Source organism: Bactrocera neohumeralis, chromosome 2 (genome assembly GCF_024586455.1).
Source record: "Bactrocera neohumeralis isolate Rockhampton chromosome 2, APGP_CSIRO_Bneo_wtdbg2-racon-allhic-juicebox.fasta_v2, whole genome shotgun sequence".
Lineage (NCBI taxonomy): Eukaryota > Metazoa > Arthropoda > Insecta > Diptera > Tephritidae > Bactrocera > Bactrocera neohumeralis.
In genome coordinates, this window is record NC_065919.1 from 41,930,233 (window position 1) to 41,946,864 (window position 16,632).

At 34.8% G+C, this 16,632-nt stretch overlaps 1 protein-coding gene across 2 annotated transcripts; it reads left to right on the forward strand.

Moving 5' to 3' along the window:
- Nucleotides 1–4,063: 4,063 nt before the first annotated feature.
- LOC126751159 (uncharacterized) lies at nt 4,064–15,703 on the forward strand. 2 transcript variants are annotated; one of them, XR_007665853.1, is made up of 5 exons: nt 4,064–4,194; nt 13,640–13,705; nt 13,757–13,929; nt 14,010–14,235; nt 15,363–15,703. XR_007665853.1 is itself a non-coding variant. In XM_050461200.1 (4 exons), exons 1-4 carry the CDS (start codon nt 4,104–4,106, stop codon nt 15,376–15,378), a joined length of 366 nt encoding a protein of 121 aa, XP_050317157.1. In that variant the 5' UTR covers nt 4,064–4,103; the 3' UTR covers nt 15,379–15,703. The 2 variants fall into 2 exon arrangements, 1 of the variants encoding a protein (XP_050317157.1); XM_050461200.1 differs by lacking the exon at nt 14,010–14,235 and having other exon boundaries at nt 13,583–13,705; nt 13,794–13,929.
- The last annotated feature ends 929 nt before the right edge of the window (nt 15,704–16,632 follow it).

Consider the following 16,632-nt stretch of genomic DNA (forward strand, 5'->3'; position numbering starts at 1 on the left):
GTTCTTTTGCACTTTCCGAAAACCAATGGTTTCGGTTGCAGCTGTACGTAAGGAGTTTGAAATGCCGTCCCACAGTTCCCTTATACCGAGTTGTTGACGAGTGCTCTCAGAGAGCAGGAGTGCAAGCCGAGTAGCAAATCGTTCGGCTGTCTGTTGTGATTACAGCTTCTCGACGTCGAACCGTCCTTGTGTTTGTTGACGTGCGTTTTTTGTTGCACAGAGGTGGGTGCGAATCTTGGCTGCAACAAGATAGTGGTCCGAGTCGATATTAGGACCTCGGAGCGTACGCACGTCTAAAACACTGGAGACGTGTCTTCCGTCTATCACAACATAGTCGATCGGGTTGGAAGCTTTTCGATCCGGAGGCAGTCAGTTGGCTTGATGAATTTTCTTATGCTGGAATCTAATACTACACGTAACCATATTTCGGGCCCCTGCGAAGTCGATCAGCCTCAACCAATTTGGGGATATTTAATCAGTGAGGCTGAACTTACCGAGCTTTTTACGTGGCGGGTCCCAAACCCAGCGCTGCACCCTATGTAGGGGAAGTTTCGCCTTCTCACTTTAGCTCGCCTTCGAAGGGATGTTCTTAGGCTACCCAGAGGATACTTGGTCAAAGACCGGAAGTCGTGAGCTGCTTGAGCCATATGTAAAAGAATCGTTTCTGGCCACTCCCAAATGAATGGCGATCAGAGAACTTTCCTCACTTGCGTGAACTTCTACACATGACTCTATCCTCCAATTTCAGGTTCGCATAGACAATGTTTTGTATAGTTTGCATCCTCTCAAAAATGGTATACCACAAAGCTCGCCACTATCGGTGATGCTTTTTATTATATCTTTTGACAAATTAACTGAGATATGCCTTAAAAAAGCATTAAAGGCATTAAACTCAAACTTATGTTACTACTTAAGCATGTTTAAATTAGCTCACGTGCACTATACCCTAATTCCTGACTTGCAAGCTGTGGGGCATATAAGCCTATGAGCTTTTATGACAACATTTATTACACTCTAATCGCCAAAAAGTCTAAACTTTAAGTTACCTTTATATTCTGATATGCAGATGAACTTAATTTGAATAAATAATAACAGCATACAACTCTGTATAAACGTAGCTGCGTGTAAATAATTTTTAAGAGAGTCTGCAATAATTTCGCTTGTGGTTTAATTTTAAGTTATGGCCTAAAAGATGTTAACCATCATGTTATCAATAGACCAAGCTGTTACAATTCCACTGGAAAGAGTGACGATAAAGGAAGTGTTGGGAACTGCTTTCTGTAGGCGTAATCACCAAGAAGCCTGTTGAAGAAGTTATAGATTTCGAATAAATTTTCTGCATTCAAATTATCAATTTTATGTTGGCGTACACGGAATAATCTTTTTTAATTACCAGTGCGTTTTGTTGAGTATTCAGCTTTCGAATGATACTATTTTCTTTTTTTTACAACGTTTGGAAGCAGGTTGTCCACAGAACGAAGAAACTGTCGAAACAGCTCACTTCACCCGATAAACTAGACCGAAGAAGACGAAGACAATTCAATCAACACGGGAATTGATATTCACCTATTATGATATTCAGAAGGTGTGATCTATATAGACCACATGTAAAAAGGGAAATGTCATAGGAATCCGAGTTTTTGGACTGATTGCAATTTTAAGAAAGTCACTCGCTCGCCAGAAATTTGAATCGAATAAGAAGGTAATAGATTTTATAGTGGTCTTGTTTGAAGGGTTCCGAACTGAGTCGAATATATATTTTTCACAACTTTCGCTTTTAGTTTTGTAAAGTTAATACTGATGAGACCGTCTCCGTAATCTTAACGAGCAACTCAGTCTTAAGTCAACAATTTTTCACCCAACAATTTTACATTAATTATAATTTGTATTTTCTAATGTTCAAAAAACACTCTACTAAAGTATTTTAGTAATTACTGAGTAGTAAACATTTCCACCTTCCATTCAGCGATTATACTAAATAAGTATAATTTTATGAGTATTCAGTACACCTTATACATAAGTACTCGCTAAATTGAAAAAATGAAATATGAGGGATGATAACGGCACTGTGAAACATAGTTAATCGCGTTATTTAATTAAATAATTCAGATATGTACATAAAATACCGAAGGATAAAGAAAACAATCCTACGCAAATTAATACTTTGAAATTTCGAAATACTTAGGCAAACACTTTGAAATATGAAAGTTTACGAAGGCTTAGTTATGACACTTTATAGGTAAACAAAATAATTGGGAGCCAAGGTCGGTACTCATCATGATATCGACAAGTTACAGCTTGCACTGTAAACAAAATGACAGACATCACCAAAATGCAATATACATTTTGCGCCAAACAACCGTTATGTGAACAAAACTATAATACTCTCGAAAAAATAAACACTAAAAATACTCGTTATTTAATTAAATAAAAATAAATAAAGAAAACAATCCTACGCAAATTAATGAAATTTCAAAATACTTAGGCAAACACTTTGAAATTTATTTGAAGGGTAAACAAAATACAACAAACTCATCAAAAACGAATATTTTTGCCCAGAAGTGAGGGTGAGGAAGATAAAAACAAACACTAAAAAAAATACAAAAATTTTGATTTCACAAATACGCACTTTTTCTGCAAAACAATTTTGATTTCACACTTTTTTTCGATACAATTATTTTACTTTTTTAGAAAGCATATTAGCTAAAACTTTAACCAATCAAATAAAATAACTACAAATTTCCTTCATAGAACAAATTTATTTATGAAAATACATAGTCAAATGTGAAAGTTTTCCATACAAGAACTTGATTACGATCGTTCAGTTTGTATGGTAGCTATATGCTATAGTTAACCGATCTGAACAATTTCTTCGGAGATTACATTGTTGTCTTTGAAAATAACATATACCAAATTTCGTGAATATATCTTGTCAAATGTGAAAGTTTTCCATACAAGAACTTGATTCCGATCGTTCAGTTTGTATGGCAGCTATATATTATAGTGGTCCGATATCGGCAGTTCCGACAAATGAGCAGCTTCTTGAAGAGAAAATGATGTCTGCAAAATTTCAAAACGATATCTTAAACACTGAGGGACTAGTTCGTATATATACAGACAGACGTACATGGCTAAATCGACTCAGCTTAACATACTAATCATTTATGTATATATATATTTTATAGGGTCTCCAACGCTTCCTTCTGGGTATTACAAACTTCGTAACAAACTTAATATACCCTGTTCACGGTAAAAAATATATGTTTGTCGCTAAGTAAACAAACTAAGATTGCCGTTGTGAAACCCGTTTTCAGTTGATCGAGGCGATAAAACGAAATTCGCTGAAGAAGCTAAAGGCCATTCCAAGAATGCTTATGAAAAGTGTTTCAATGACTGGAAAAATCGTTGGCATAAAAGTATTACACAAGATGGGGATTACTTTGAAGGCGAACAAATAAATATTAATAAATAATTAAATATTTTGCGTTTTATTACAATTTCTGGCTACTTTGTTTAAGATAACTACTGTATCTAAAATATTCCGATGTCAACCGTAGCTAACGCGGATGGTGGTCACAACAAATGAAGGTAGCCTGCTAGCTTACAAGTACATATATTGAATATTGACGTGGCGCTCAGGCCAATTGACGAAACGAATGTTACGCGCTTTAGCGGGAATCAGATGTTTGAGTGTAGACTTCTCAGGGGTGGTATGTTGTGTCAATACATATTTGACCTAAATCAGATCATTCTAATTAAGTATGCTATGTTAATTGAATGCAAATAATGAATATTATTTTACTATACTTAAAATAGTATCTCGTATTGGCGATTCAACAGCTTTGAACATTATCGACCCTCATACGCACCGTCACACAATACGCTATTTAAGACAAAGTACGTTTATATAACCGCATGTCGTTTTAGAACGGATGGAATATGGACTTTGCCATGCCAACGTCTAATTGTTCATTTGTTTATGCGCCAAATTTTCAATTTTTCTTCTACAACCCGCTTTTGCCTTTTCTCTATTGCAGCGACGATGACATATCATTCATTCTAGCGTTATAGCGCCAAGTCCTGTGGTCGATACTATTCGCAGCATGGTTTTTGGTGGTAACAGGAGTAAATTTAATTGTCGTTTTAGTTGTTATGACAACGAAAAAATGCGAATTGTTACCAATTATTTCGCAGGTGAGTTCTGGTGGATACATATAATTAATGCAAACAATAAATTAATGGCATAATAAAATACGCGAACACGGGTTTTAATCTGATTTTGAGTTCATATACATATGTACATATAGCCGTTGACAGCTAATTAGAAACGCTCCCTTTTTTGTAGGTGGCTGATGAGTATAATGATAAAAAATCTTAATATACCGTTATTTATATTCTTAAAAGTCTTGCATTATTCGTGCTACTCTATTAACTACTAAATTTACTCTGTTTTGTAGCTCAGAAGTTAAAATTCTTTCATTTTTTCCCAAATGGTAAATGCGTTAGAAGGTGAATTAAGTGCGACATAGAAACAGTTGAAATAATATTATTGATTTCTGGTAAGGGTGTGTTTTAAAGTTGTGGTTTAAAATATATTAAAATGTAATATTCAAGTTTTTAATGAGTAAACGCGTAAAAACAAATTTCGAATCAGGTCAAATGTTCAAAAGAAGTTTTTTTCAATGCCCTTAAGCATATAAAGAATTTTAAAACTATTTCCAACGTTGCACGCAAAGAAAAAACCCGAAAAACTTCAACAGAAATATACCGCAGAATTACTACCATTTCCCGAGGAGACCCAAAAAAAGAGTTCCACTGGCATTCTACATAAAATTCAAGACGAATATAATGTCCAAATATCCAAGAAAACAATTGCCCGGCGTTTAGTCGAATTTGGATGTCACGGCAGAACAGCACGCATGAAACCACTTCTAACTAAAATTCAAAGGAAAGACTGTGTAGACTTTTCCAACGCCTATTGAACTTGGACAACAAATAAATGGAAGTATGTTGTTTGGAGCGATGTAACAAAATAAATCGCTTAGATCCTGATGATCGAAGGTATGTTTGCCGACCAATCTAACAAGAATTTGATCCTCGCTATGTTTCACGCGTAGTGAGGCATGGTGGAGGATCAATCATGGTGGGAATTTTTTTCCTGGGGTGGTGTAGGTCCGCTCCATATGATTGATGGAATTTTAAATAAGGAGAAATACGTCCACATCCAAAAAAATGTCATTCTGCCATGGACTTTGCCTGTTATATGGAAATTCCAACCAAATAACAATCCAAAGCACATGGCAAAGTCAACACAAAAGTTTTTTGTTGAAAATTCCATGAATGTTTTGGAGTGGCCTGAAGAGAACACATCTCTGTTGATGTTAAAAAAGCTGGAGGTACCAAAAATATCACAAATATGCATGTCCTTTTTGATGAAATTAGGACGGCATGGCAAGCAACACTGTCAGAATCTTATAACGCCAATTCGCAATTAATGTGAACGATGTTAAACTAAAGGGGTTAAGCAACAAAATACTAACTGAAAGTAAGCAATCTTTTTTAATAGCAGTATTTTTTGCTTATAAAATATTTTCGTTTCTAATTAGTTGTCGCATTCAAATCGTTGATTCCACAAATTTTTATTAAAATCTTCAAAAAAAAAAAAGGATTTTTAATTAAAAATTTTACTATTAAAGTTTAAGTTTAAAGTAAGTTTCAATTAAATAAGTGAAAAAACGGTAAAAATAAGTGATTTATTCGAAAATAATTTCATTTACTTTCATTTTATGAAGCTACTTTTGTCACGCATTCGTCGTGCTCGGCCACAATACCGGGAGGCAGGGTCCTGGCGCCTGTTGCACGATAATGCGCCGTGTCATCGGTCGACGCTTGTCACTGATTTTTTGACAAAAAACTCCATATTAACCATTAATCACTCACCCTACTCACCTGATCTGGCACCCTGTGATTTTTACCTATTTGGAAAACTTCATTTGCCCATGATAGGACACTGGTTTCACGACATTTCAGCTATCCAAAAGGCGACGACCGATATTCTCAAGAGCATTCCGAAAAACGACCTTAAACACTCATTTGAAATGCTAATTGACCGGGATAAACGCTGTATCGAAGCACAAGGAAACTACTTTGAATAAAAAAATATAACTTTTGAAAAATATAAATTTTTTGTTGTTTTTTTTAACAGTCCTGTTTCTTTTCCGACAGACCTTGTATATTGCACTAGAGGTTACCTGTGTTTTACAGTATTTGTGTAAGTGTGAAAAACAGTTTAATAAATTTGTCCTGAACATTTACATGCTTTCCATTGATAGATAAATCGACCGAAATTTCAGGTGCCTTTAAACAATATTCTACACATATACTTAGTCCTGCCATAAGTCCTGTTACAAGTTCAGGCTGTTATAAAAATATTATACATTTCAAACCTTACGTCTGGGACACACCATAATTACACACGCTTATTTATTGCAACGTGCCCCTCATGGTAACTGCCCATTTTGCGACGAAAACGCAACGGTAGAACACATATTAACCGCTTGCCCTATAACTGCAACAATTAGACATGAGATTTTTAATTCAGCCGATCCATTCCAGCTTCTGAATGAGCCCACCGCTAAAAATGTGAATATGATTTATAATTTTCTTAAGGAAAGAGATCTACTTCGACGAATATAAAGATTTATAGCTACTCTGATTAACTCATTAACCCTACTTCCTAAGTACTAATCTATCCTTTCACTTCTATTTTAATATTATCATAACAGACAGCCGAAGGCCTCTGCTGCCAGTGCTGCTAGATATTTATTTGTAGAATATTAAGTATTGTACAAATAATTTATAAAATAAAAAATAAAAATAAATAAATAAATATACATTTCAAAATAAATTAAATTTTATTCGAAATAGTCAACTTTGGGCACAAACCGTAGTCTAATAGATTCAAAGCTGGACTTCCGAATAGAGAATCATGAGCAGTTGTGAAACCACAGAAAGTGCAGAGATGTAACACTCTTGCATGAGACTCCCACCAAACCATTACTCAACTGGTTGATGATCACTTCGAACCCTTGTAATATATCTTTTGCGTCTTTCGAAGTTTTGGTGTAGTCCTTTTTGCTCATTAAACACTGAAACGATGAAGAAGCCGCTTGAGATAAGATTTCATTCTCATGTTGTTCTTCTTAACAACCGCGAAGTCGAACTGAAGGATGGTACCCGAATTGTGTGCTAACCAAGTGATGGTCCCACGAATCATTCGCAACAGAAATATCTAGTAAGTTAGAATATATATGCATAAGTATTAGTGTAATTGTTTGAACATGTGATAATGATGGTCCGATAAGTTTTTATACTCATCGCCCGAAGGCGTAAGCGACGAAATATGGCTTTGTTTTGACCGAAGTTTGTTGGTCCTAGGATTTAAAAAAGACAAAAAAGCATATCGGTCAGCATTTCGTTTCTTATTTTTTAATGCTTGGATGCTGTAAGTTATTATTTTCCTTCAATGGTCCTCTGGTTTAATCGCAATGAAATATGACACCACAGGTACGGACTAGAAAATAAAGAACAGTCGAAACAGAGGACATCACTTGACGAGCCTGCTCCGAAAAACGAGATAGACGATAGCTGTCATTTTCTGTGATTTATAATGTCTGATCTTCGTAACTAACTTATGGCGGAGCAAAACGGTCACATTCAATTGTACTATGCCGAAATTTGAGTCGAATAAGGACGTTATGGCCGCCACGGGGTATAATTTGAACACTAAAAGAAAATTGGATTTTCAGATGGGTTAAAGAAATTAGCTGGGACAAGAATGTCAGGGCAAACAAAGAATTCTTATGGAGAGATATTAGTCAATCGAATTGTGTATAAACAAAGCGCCTTTTCCTGACTGTTAACAAGCCGTACATAATTTGTGATTTTTTCAAAAGAAATAAAGAAAATATTAACTGAGATATTCGAATTGAAAATCAATATAATCAAGGCTACCTTGTCTAAGGTGATGACCAATGACCTTGTGAGTAAATTATATTTTGCATTATCTCTGTATTTAAGTCTACATTTCGGCAAAACTGCAAATCCCAAAGCAGTAAGTCGGACTCTTGTGACAAATACGAAAATGCCCTTTTATTTTCCTTTACAGTTATAATATCGTTTTTATGATTCTCACGTATATGATGCTCATGATTTCGATGACGGCCACTTATTCTCGATACTACATTGAGCTTTAAGACTTAAGGGCAATCGGAGAGTATACGCCTAGACAGACTGAGAGTGCGTAAATTTGTCACTTTATTGATTTTTTTTCTTTCTGCTCGTTTTAGTTATCGCTACCACCGCACATAGAAAATATCAACTAAATTTTTGACAATACTGAGCGATCAATATGAAGAATTTAGAATTGGAAAGAATAAATTTTATTTTGCACACAAAGGGACTATTGTTCAACTCCATTATATTTTTATACGTTTGCTTGAAGCTATTGGTCAATGTGCTCATTCAGTGTATGTAATTGTTCTTCCATCCACAGTATCCGCACAACCGATGTTTTTGTTGGAAAGGCCAAAGTGATTGAAGGATTATTACCCATATGTATTTCACACAGTGTCGTACATTTTATTAGCCATACCAATCTCAAGGAGTTTAAGAATACAGAAGTTCATTTATCTGTAAATACAGGGTTCTCCAATAAAAGTGATATCATTTCTTAAAAGAAAATATATTTTATTTAATTTGTATTAAAATACATAGATGCAATTCTTCTTCTTCTTCTTAATTGGCGTAGACACCGCTTACGCGATTATAGCCGAGTTAACAACAACGCGGTGGAGGTCTTTCCCTTCCTTTGCTTCCCCCGGCGGGTACTGCATCGAATACTTTCAGAGCTGAAGTGTTTTCATCCATCCGGACAACATGACCTAGCAAGCGTAGCCGCTGTCTTTTAATTCGCTGAACTATGTCGATGTCGTCGTATATCTCGTACAGCTCATCGTTCCATCGAATGCGATATTCGCCGTGGCCAATGCGCAAAGGACCATAAATCTTTCGCAGAATTTTTCTCTCGAAAACTCATAACGTCGACTCATCGGTTGTTGTCATCGCCCAAGCCTCTGCACCATACAGCAGGACGGGAATTATGAGCGACTTATAGAGTTTAGTTTTTGTTCGTCGAGAGAGGACTTTACTTTTCAATTGCCTACTCAGTCCGAAGTAGCACCTGATGATATCAATATCATCGGCATACGCCAGCAGCTGTACACTCTTATAGAAGATGGTACCTTCTCTATTTAGTTCTGCAGCTCGAACTATTTTCTCCAGGAGCAGGTTGAAGAAGTCGCACGATAGGGAGTCGCCTTGTCTGAAACTTCGTTTGGTATCGAACGGCTCGGAGAGGTCCTTCCCGATCCTAACGGATCTTTTGGTGTTACTCAACGTCAGTTTACACAGCCGTATTAGTTTTGCGGGGATACCAAATTCAGACATCGCGGCATAAAGGCAATTAAGTTCGGAATATAACATCATTCAAGTTGCCTCCACGACTTCTTTTGCAGAAGAGAATTCGATGAATCCAATTTTCCAGTACTTTTTTTACTAAATCAAGTCGTGTGTCATGAATAGAACGTTCAATATTGGCTTCTAAAACTTGAAGCGAGTCTGGTTTATTGTTAAAGACCAATGACTTCAAAAAACTCCATAAGAATAAGTTTAATGGTGTTAAATCACAACTTCTTGGAGGCCATTTAATGTTACAATAACTTGAAATAATCGAATCTCCAAACATTTCGGTTGTTGCACGTGCTGTGTAGCACCTAGCCGACCGATTTCAACCACATAACATTATTTTAAAATTCCTGACACAGTGCTAAAATAAACAAAATCGTACAGCAACTACCGGAAATGTGGACTCCAGTATCTATAGTTGACTTTTAACCGAAAATATCGGTCAATGAAATTAAGAGAGTATATACAGTGTTGGAAAAAATAATACAAACGGGTTGCTTACATATAATAAATCAATTATATCAATACTTGTTAAAAATATTTCTTGAAATGGCCCACCCTGCACAAATAGCTGTTAACAGTTACTGTTTTGCAAACCCGTTTTATTCCGCTAGTTTGTCTTATTTTGCCTTTATATGCGAGAGAGTGAACAAGTGAATAGTAGCGCTTGGAAAAAATAATAGAAACAAAACGTGTTTGTTAATATTTTTGATTTTTAAAAGGTAAAAAATTTGTTTTTGATGCTTCTAATTGTGTTTTAAAATAATGTAAAATGAATTAAATTTATACTATAGGTTATTTTGCCATAAAAACTAATAAAATGGGCCGAGCCAAACACTGCACGGAAGAGGAGAAGAATGTAATAATTAACTTGAGAAAAAAAGGAAACTCAATGAGTAAAATAGCAGATATGATTAAATGCTCCAAGAAGAAGGTGTTCACTGCCCTTCATAGTGTAAAAAAGCCTGAAACACGAGGTAGAAAACGAAAAATGACTGCTGGCGATGACAGGCGTTTAATTCGGCATTGCAAAGCTAACCCTTTTCTGTCCTCTAAAGAACTGCAGGTGGAATTGAGTTTAAATGTATCAAACCGAACCATTAGGTACAGGTTGGCAGATGCCAAACTTCCTGCCAGAACACCTAGAAAAGTACCCTTGCTGAGCCTTAAAAACAAAAACAACAGGCTTGCTTTTGCCAGAAAACATCTTTTTCGTCAAAATTGGAAAAATGTGTTGTGGTCTGATGAGACAAAAATTAATATGTTTGGATCAGATGGTAAACAATATGTAAGACGTCCTACAAACACAGCATTTGATCCAAAATACACTAGAAAGACGGTTAAGCACAGCGGGGGTTCCATTATGGTGTGGGGTTGCTTCTCAGAGGAAGGCGTTGGTCCAATATTTTGGATAAAGAACAAAATGTGCGCAGTTGACTATGTTAACATATTGCAGACAATAATGCTTCCCTATGCTAAAGAGGAAATGCCAATAAGGTGGGAGTTTATGCAGGATAATGAGCCTAAACATGCGTCGAAACTGGTAAAGCAGTGGTTTAAGAAAGAAAGGGTGCAAGTTATGGAGTGGCCGTCGCAATCGCCAGACCTAAACCCCATTGAACACCTTTGGGCAGACCTAAAGAAGAGAATCGGACCTTTTAAAGCCAGCAATAAAGACGAATTGTGGGCCCAGATTCAAAAATCGTGGAATTCAATTCCAAAAAGCGTGTGCTCAAATTTGGTTCATTCGATGCACCGACGATGCGAAGAGGTAATTAGGCAAGGCGGCGGTTCAACAAGATATTGAAACAATAATATTTTTGTAAGAAGTTTGGGTCAAACTTTAATTTATGAAGAAATTATATTATGTTTCTATTTTTTTTCCAGGCCAAAATTAGAAAATTGATCACAATTTATTTGTGTCTTATAGCACTTGCTAAATAAATCTAGATTTTGATTAACTTTAACAAATATATTAAAGTAATGTATTTAAATTGAAAGAGTTCTACAAACAATAAAAATATATTGAAAACTGTACGTTTCTATTATTTTTTCCAACACTGTACATACGTGTATCAAAAAATAGTTGATAAAACGTTTTCGAACTTTCAGGTGACTTTATACCGCATATATTGGCGTGTTTTGATGATAACAGTGTATCTTTGTGCAAAATTGGCAAAATTGGGCGAAAACTTGACCTAGCCCCTATATAACTAATATCCGGATTGTCGAACATCCGGCTGATCTTACTTCATACGATTGGTGATTGAATGTGGCATATTGTATCCCCAATATAAGTCCATTCCAAATACACAATTTTATTTCACCGATTCCAAAATGGGACGATGGGCGTGACACATTTTTTGGTGAAGTCACATATTTCAGAACTCGATCGACCGATTTCGACCAAATTTAGTAAATGGTATTATTCTAATACTCCTATGTCACAGTGCGAAAATAGGCAAAAATCGGACTACATGGTTGTACGTCTACTTCCCTTATAACACAATTTTAAATTCCATTTGATCCCTTCACTTTGCAGTACACAATTCTAGAAGTAATTCATATAACGGGATAGAGTTTTTCACTAATAGTTCCTTATAACCAAAGAATGCCGAAATCAGTTAAAACTTTTCAAGCCCCTGGGCACCGAATATGTGGACCCTAATATCTATATTTGTCTTTTGATCGAAAATATCGGTTAATGTTTTGGATAGACAATTTACATTCAGACAGATTCCTATGCCCACATACACCTAATATAAAGATAAAAAAAATTTACGAAAGAAGAATGTATAAAATACTCTTTACAGATTCGTAATTTGTAAGCTTTAGTGATAGTAAATATGTGTTGATGTGTTCAATGCCTTGTTCTGTTCTTTTGTACCGCACATATTTGAAGTTCACCTCAAGGTGTTAAGGCTCTTTTAATCCATTTGCTATGTCTCAAAGCTTTAAGTATTTAAGACACTTAACTTAACATTTTGCTACATCTACTAGGTTTTTCCGAATTAGCTCATATCTATAAACACTCTTTATTTCACACCGTTGCTCCGCCTAGCATTGAAGGTTTTAGCTATGTACGCATCGGCTGTTACAGCTTTAATTTAAATGGCTACTTAATGGAGAAGTTAAAGAAAACTATGACACTGATCTTTCGCAATAAAATCACTTAAGTCTTAGAAAAGCCCAAACAAATGTGGCCAGAACTCTCATACAAAGTTTTGATAAGAGAAGTTCCAAATATTGTCAAATATGAAAGTCAGACAAAAATGAGAGACAAATACAGCAGCATGTGCACTGTGTATGTGCGTAATTCAGAAAACTTCTCAATAAGAAATTTCTGGAAACGTCAGGCGGATAAATAAGATTGTCATAGACGTCTGAAAATAAGTTGTCTAGAATGCTTGCACTTTGTAATGATTAAATGTCGTAAGCTTCACAAAGAGTAGTTAGATAAAAAGGATCCGCGAGGTTATTCCGCTGCATGGTCACGTCAGCTTACAGAAAATATGTCGCGCATAAACTTAGCACACAGCAACCAATCGTAAGGTAACATCTTGAATTAATTGCAGAGCAATCAATTGCAGAAGCAAGCTGTTGCACTCTCTACTGATGCACTGACATAAGTGGCAGTCACGGATTTGGACACCAAACACTCATCACTTGTCATACTGCAAAGTGCATGTACTCGAATTTTCATATCAATAAATTGCGATTTAACTTTGACAGATTACGTAACGGCTTTTAGCGATTCTTCCGATGGTGCTTGTGCGTTTAGGCCGGCGCTGAATCTCTAAACAGACGCAAAATAACTTTGCCGTACTCGTGCGCGGGTTCACCGGTTCTTAATCGCATCGAGAGAAATGTTAAGTTTTATATGTTTAAATATAGTTGTTATATTTGCAAGCTTAATGTTAATTTAAAAGTTAATCGAAATTTTGCAATTTCTTTTTTGAACTCGAATCTTCTTTCACAAAATAATCTCAGATACCTCATGTCACGTCACCATTTGCTAATGTTTTTCCGTCTGTCCATCATATCTTCTTCATCTTAGCTCACCTTCCAGTTGGACATTTCTCAGTCAATCCATCATTTTGTGTGTCTCTTGCAGATACACGGCGCTCATTTTTGTATACCTGTCCGAGCTCACCGAAAAACCGTCGCGTAACTTCACGTGGTAAGTAAATGGATTATAATACCTTATGAACTTAACGTGAATGATGGGCAGACATTTTTTTAATTATTGTTCAAAATGTACCAATCAGCTGTGGCAATCAAACAAAATACAGACAAAGCTTTATCGTTTGAAATCCTAGTAATTCCTAAACAGTCCAAAAGTGTGCCTTGTGGTGTAAGCTTGTTGCTGATGCATGTCACCATTGGATTTATAACACCAACCAGGTATGTCTAATGTTGAGCCACTGCCCAATCTTATCATGTGCATGTGAAACTGGGCGCTTGTAATCCTTTTTTGTTTTCAGACAAACGTATCTGACTAGCCAATTGAAAAACAATTTATTATACATTTGGCAAATGTGTTGGAGCCTAAAGGAAAAATATTAAAATTTATGTTGTTTATTACAATCTTTGTAATAAATATTATACGCTATGGTTGTTATATTATCTTAGCTTAATCGAATACCTACTTATATGACAGGAAGTTGCGACATCAGCCTGGACAAGCGGTGTTTTAAGGAGTTATATATGGTACAGTTAGAAGGCTGAAAAAAGCGAATTATCCAGAATTTTTTCTTAGAAAACTTTTAGATTTATTGATTGAAAAACTTTTACACATATTATTTTATCTTTTAACTGTATTTTAAGACTTAATATTAGTAAAAATATTTATTTGGAAAGGAACTAAAGCTGATCTGCGGAAGCTTGTCTGAAAAAAGACGTTTTGTGGTGAATACTATATTTCTGAACTGGATCCTCTGAAATTAAAAAAACCAAACTGATTTCATTAAAGTAATGTGAAATCTAGAAAAGCAAATCCTAGGAATCTCAAAAAACAAAAATCGATATTTTACCAAAATTGCGACTTTCAATTGTTAATAAAAAATATATTTCTCGGTGAGAAAAATCTTCGATTAATTATTAAAAAATAATATAATTAATAAGCTCGTGTTAATATTTGAAACTAGTCGGTTTAGCCGTTTTCACGTAATGCTGGTCATCGACTTTGAAAACACCTTTTTGAGAAAAGAGTGTTTAATGTTTGGTCTTGTACTTTGTAACCTCGAAAATATTCATTGATTTTTTGAAAATTCTAACTATATACATATAACCTCTTAACACATATAAAAGTCGCGATTTCTTAATGAACATATATCACGTCACTTTAGTAAGATCGATTTTCATTATGTGTGGAATTTATCTTTTACCTTAACAATCAAACAGTTGCTTCGTAATACCACAAATAAGTAATTAAGTAAGATAATGTGCTCAAAATAGCACACCCGAGAACCAGAGATATCGCTATTTGAACGCGTTCTTTTGGGAACAGTTCAGAGATCAAAAGATTTCTAAATTTAAGTTTGGTACAAAAGTCCACGGCAATGAAAAACACCTGCGATTTAAATAAGTGCGCATTTACCAAACTCATTAATGTTAACAAATGGTATCCCAACAAAACCTTTCTCAACTTTGAAAGTAGCTGCATGAGTGAAGATTTTACTCATGACAAGTTTTCTAAGAGTGTAAATTTATGAGTTCTTAGTTGTAAGAGAGAGAATAATAAATTTTACTATTCCTTTAAGTTAGCTTAAATTTATAATAACGTCATTGAAACTACAATGTATCCACTACCTAAAATATATTATTTGCTATTTCAGGAATAAATACGAATAAAGTCAAGCCTACATCATCACCGACCTGTTAAATAATCAATCGAGGCACTTCGAACTAATTTAAGAGAATCAACATCGCACTGAAGGTGATTTTTTTCTGTGATATTAGATATATCTAACATATTCTTAAAATATTTCTATATATTGAGATGAAAAAATAATGTCAAATAGTGGTAAGCTTTTATTGTTAATATTATTCTAAAACTTTTTTAAATTAAAATTGTTTTTATTTAAAACCGATATTTTAATATAATGATGCATTTACCATTTTGAAATCATCAACGTTTAATTCTGTATTGAAATAAATGAAATGCATATGTATACTATTTGAAATTTGATTTAATTTGGAATTTTACAATTTCAAGGTTTGTATCGACAAAACATAACCCCCTCGCCTTTGGCTTAGTAGTTACGTAAAACATTGTGTTAAGAACTCTGCGCATGACCATATATTTATAACCAATACTTACATCATTTTTGTAAATATTATTCATTGTACAAGTTTTAACATGCGATTTTAGGTTCGGTATGGAGTTCTAAGCCTCGAAAGATCAAAAATTTGTATCTCAGACGAAAGTAGACATACACAGGGATGAAAAAGAAAGAAAATAAGGATATCGCAGAGTAATTATTAAAACACAAGCTTCGATGTCTATATTTAGTCAGCAACCTGCTTCATAATTAATTGTTCTGTGTCACGAATTCGCCAAGTTGTATTCAATCAACAAGTGATGAAAGGGACGTGAATGAATTCATGTGCATGTTTAGCTCAAATAAATCACGCTAACTAAATGTCAACTTTTCCGTTTTCTAACATAAATGGTGAATATGTAACAACCGGCAGTCGCTTATTATGTTTTAGCGTATGGTACTTCACAAAACAATACTGCTTTCTATTAAATTTATCTCGAAATAAAAACCTTTGATATTGATATTGGCGGTTGTTGCTTTGTTGTTGCAAGGAACTATTACAGTTTTCAACTTATAACTGCGTTTTGGCTAACGTTTTGAAATTCGGTATTATCGAATCAACGGAATACGTAACAAAAATTTAATTATATATGTTTTATGCCAAATTACGTGTACATACCGTTATGTCAAGCTGAGGTCGTAAAATGACTTCCTTAACTTTACTTGTTTTATCAACTTTATTCTTTCGGACACAAGGTCACTTAATTTTTACTACTGTGCCCAAAAAATAAGGACATTGTATTTATTTTGAAATTTCTTTATTTATTCTTCCAAATCAATTTCA

What these genes read in the sequence shown, in the direction of transcription:
- LOC126751159 (XM_050461200.1), top strand. Translation starts at nt 4,104, where the DNA reads ATGGTTTTTGGTGGTAACAGGAGTAAATTTAATTGTCGTTTTAGTTGT. An exon ending in TGTTACCAATTATTTCGCAG is followed by an intron (nt 4,195 to 13,582) that starts GTGAGTTCTGGT and finishes TCTTCATCTTAG; the next exon opens with CTCACCTTCCAGTTGGACAT. An exon ending in CCGTCGCGTAACTTCACGTG is followed by an intron (nt 13,706 to 13,793) that starts GTAAGTAAATGG and finishes TGTACCAATCAG; the next exon opens with CTGTGGCAATCAAACAAAAT.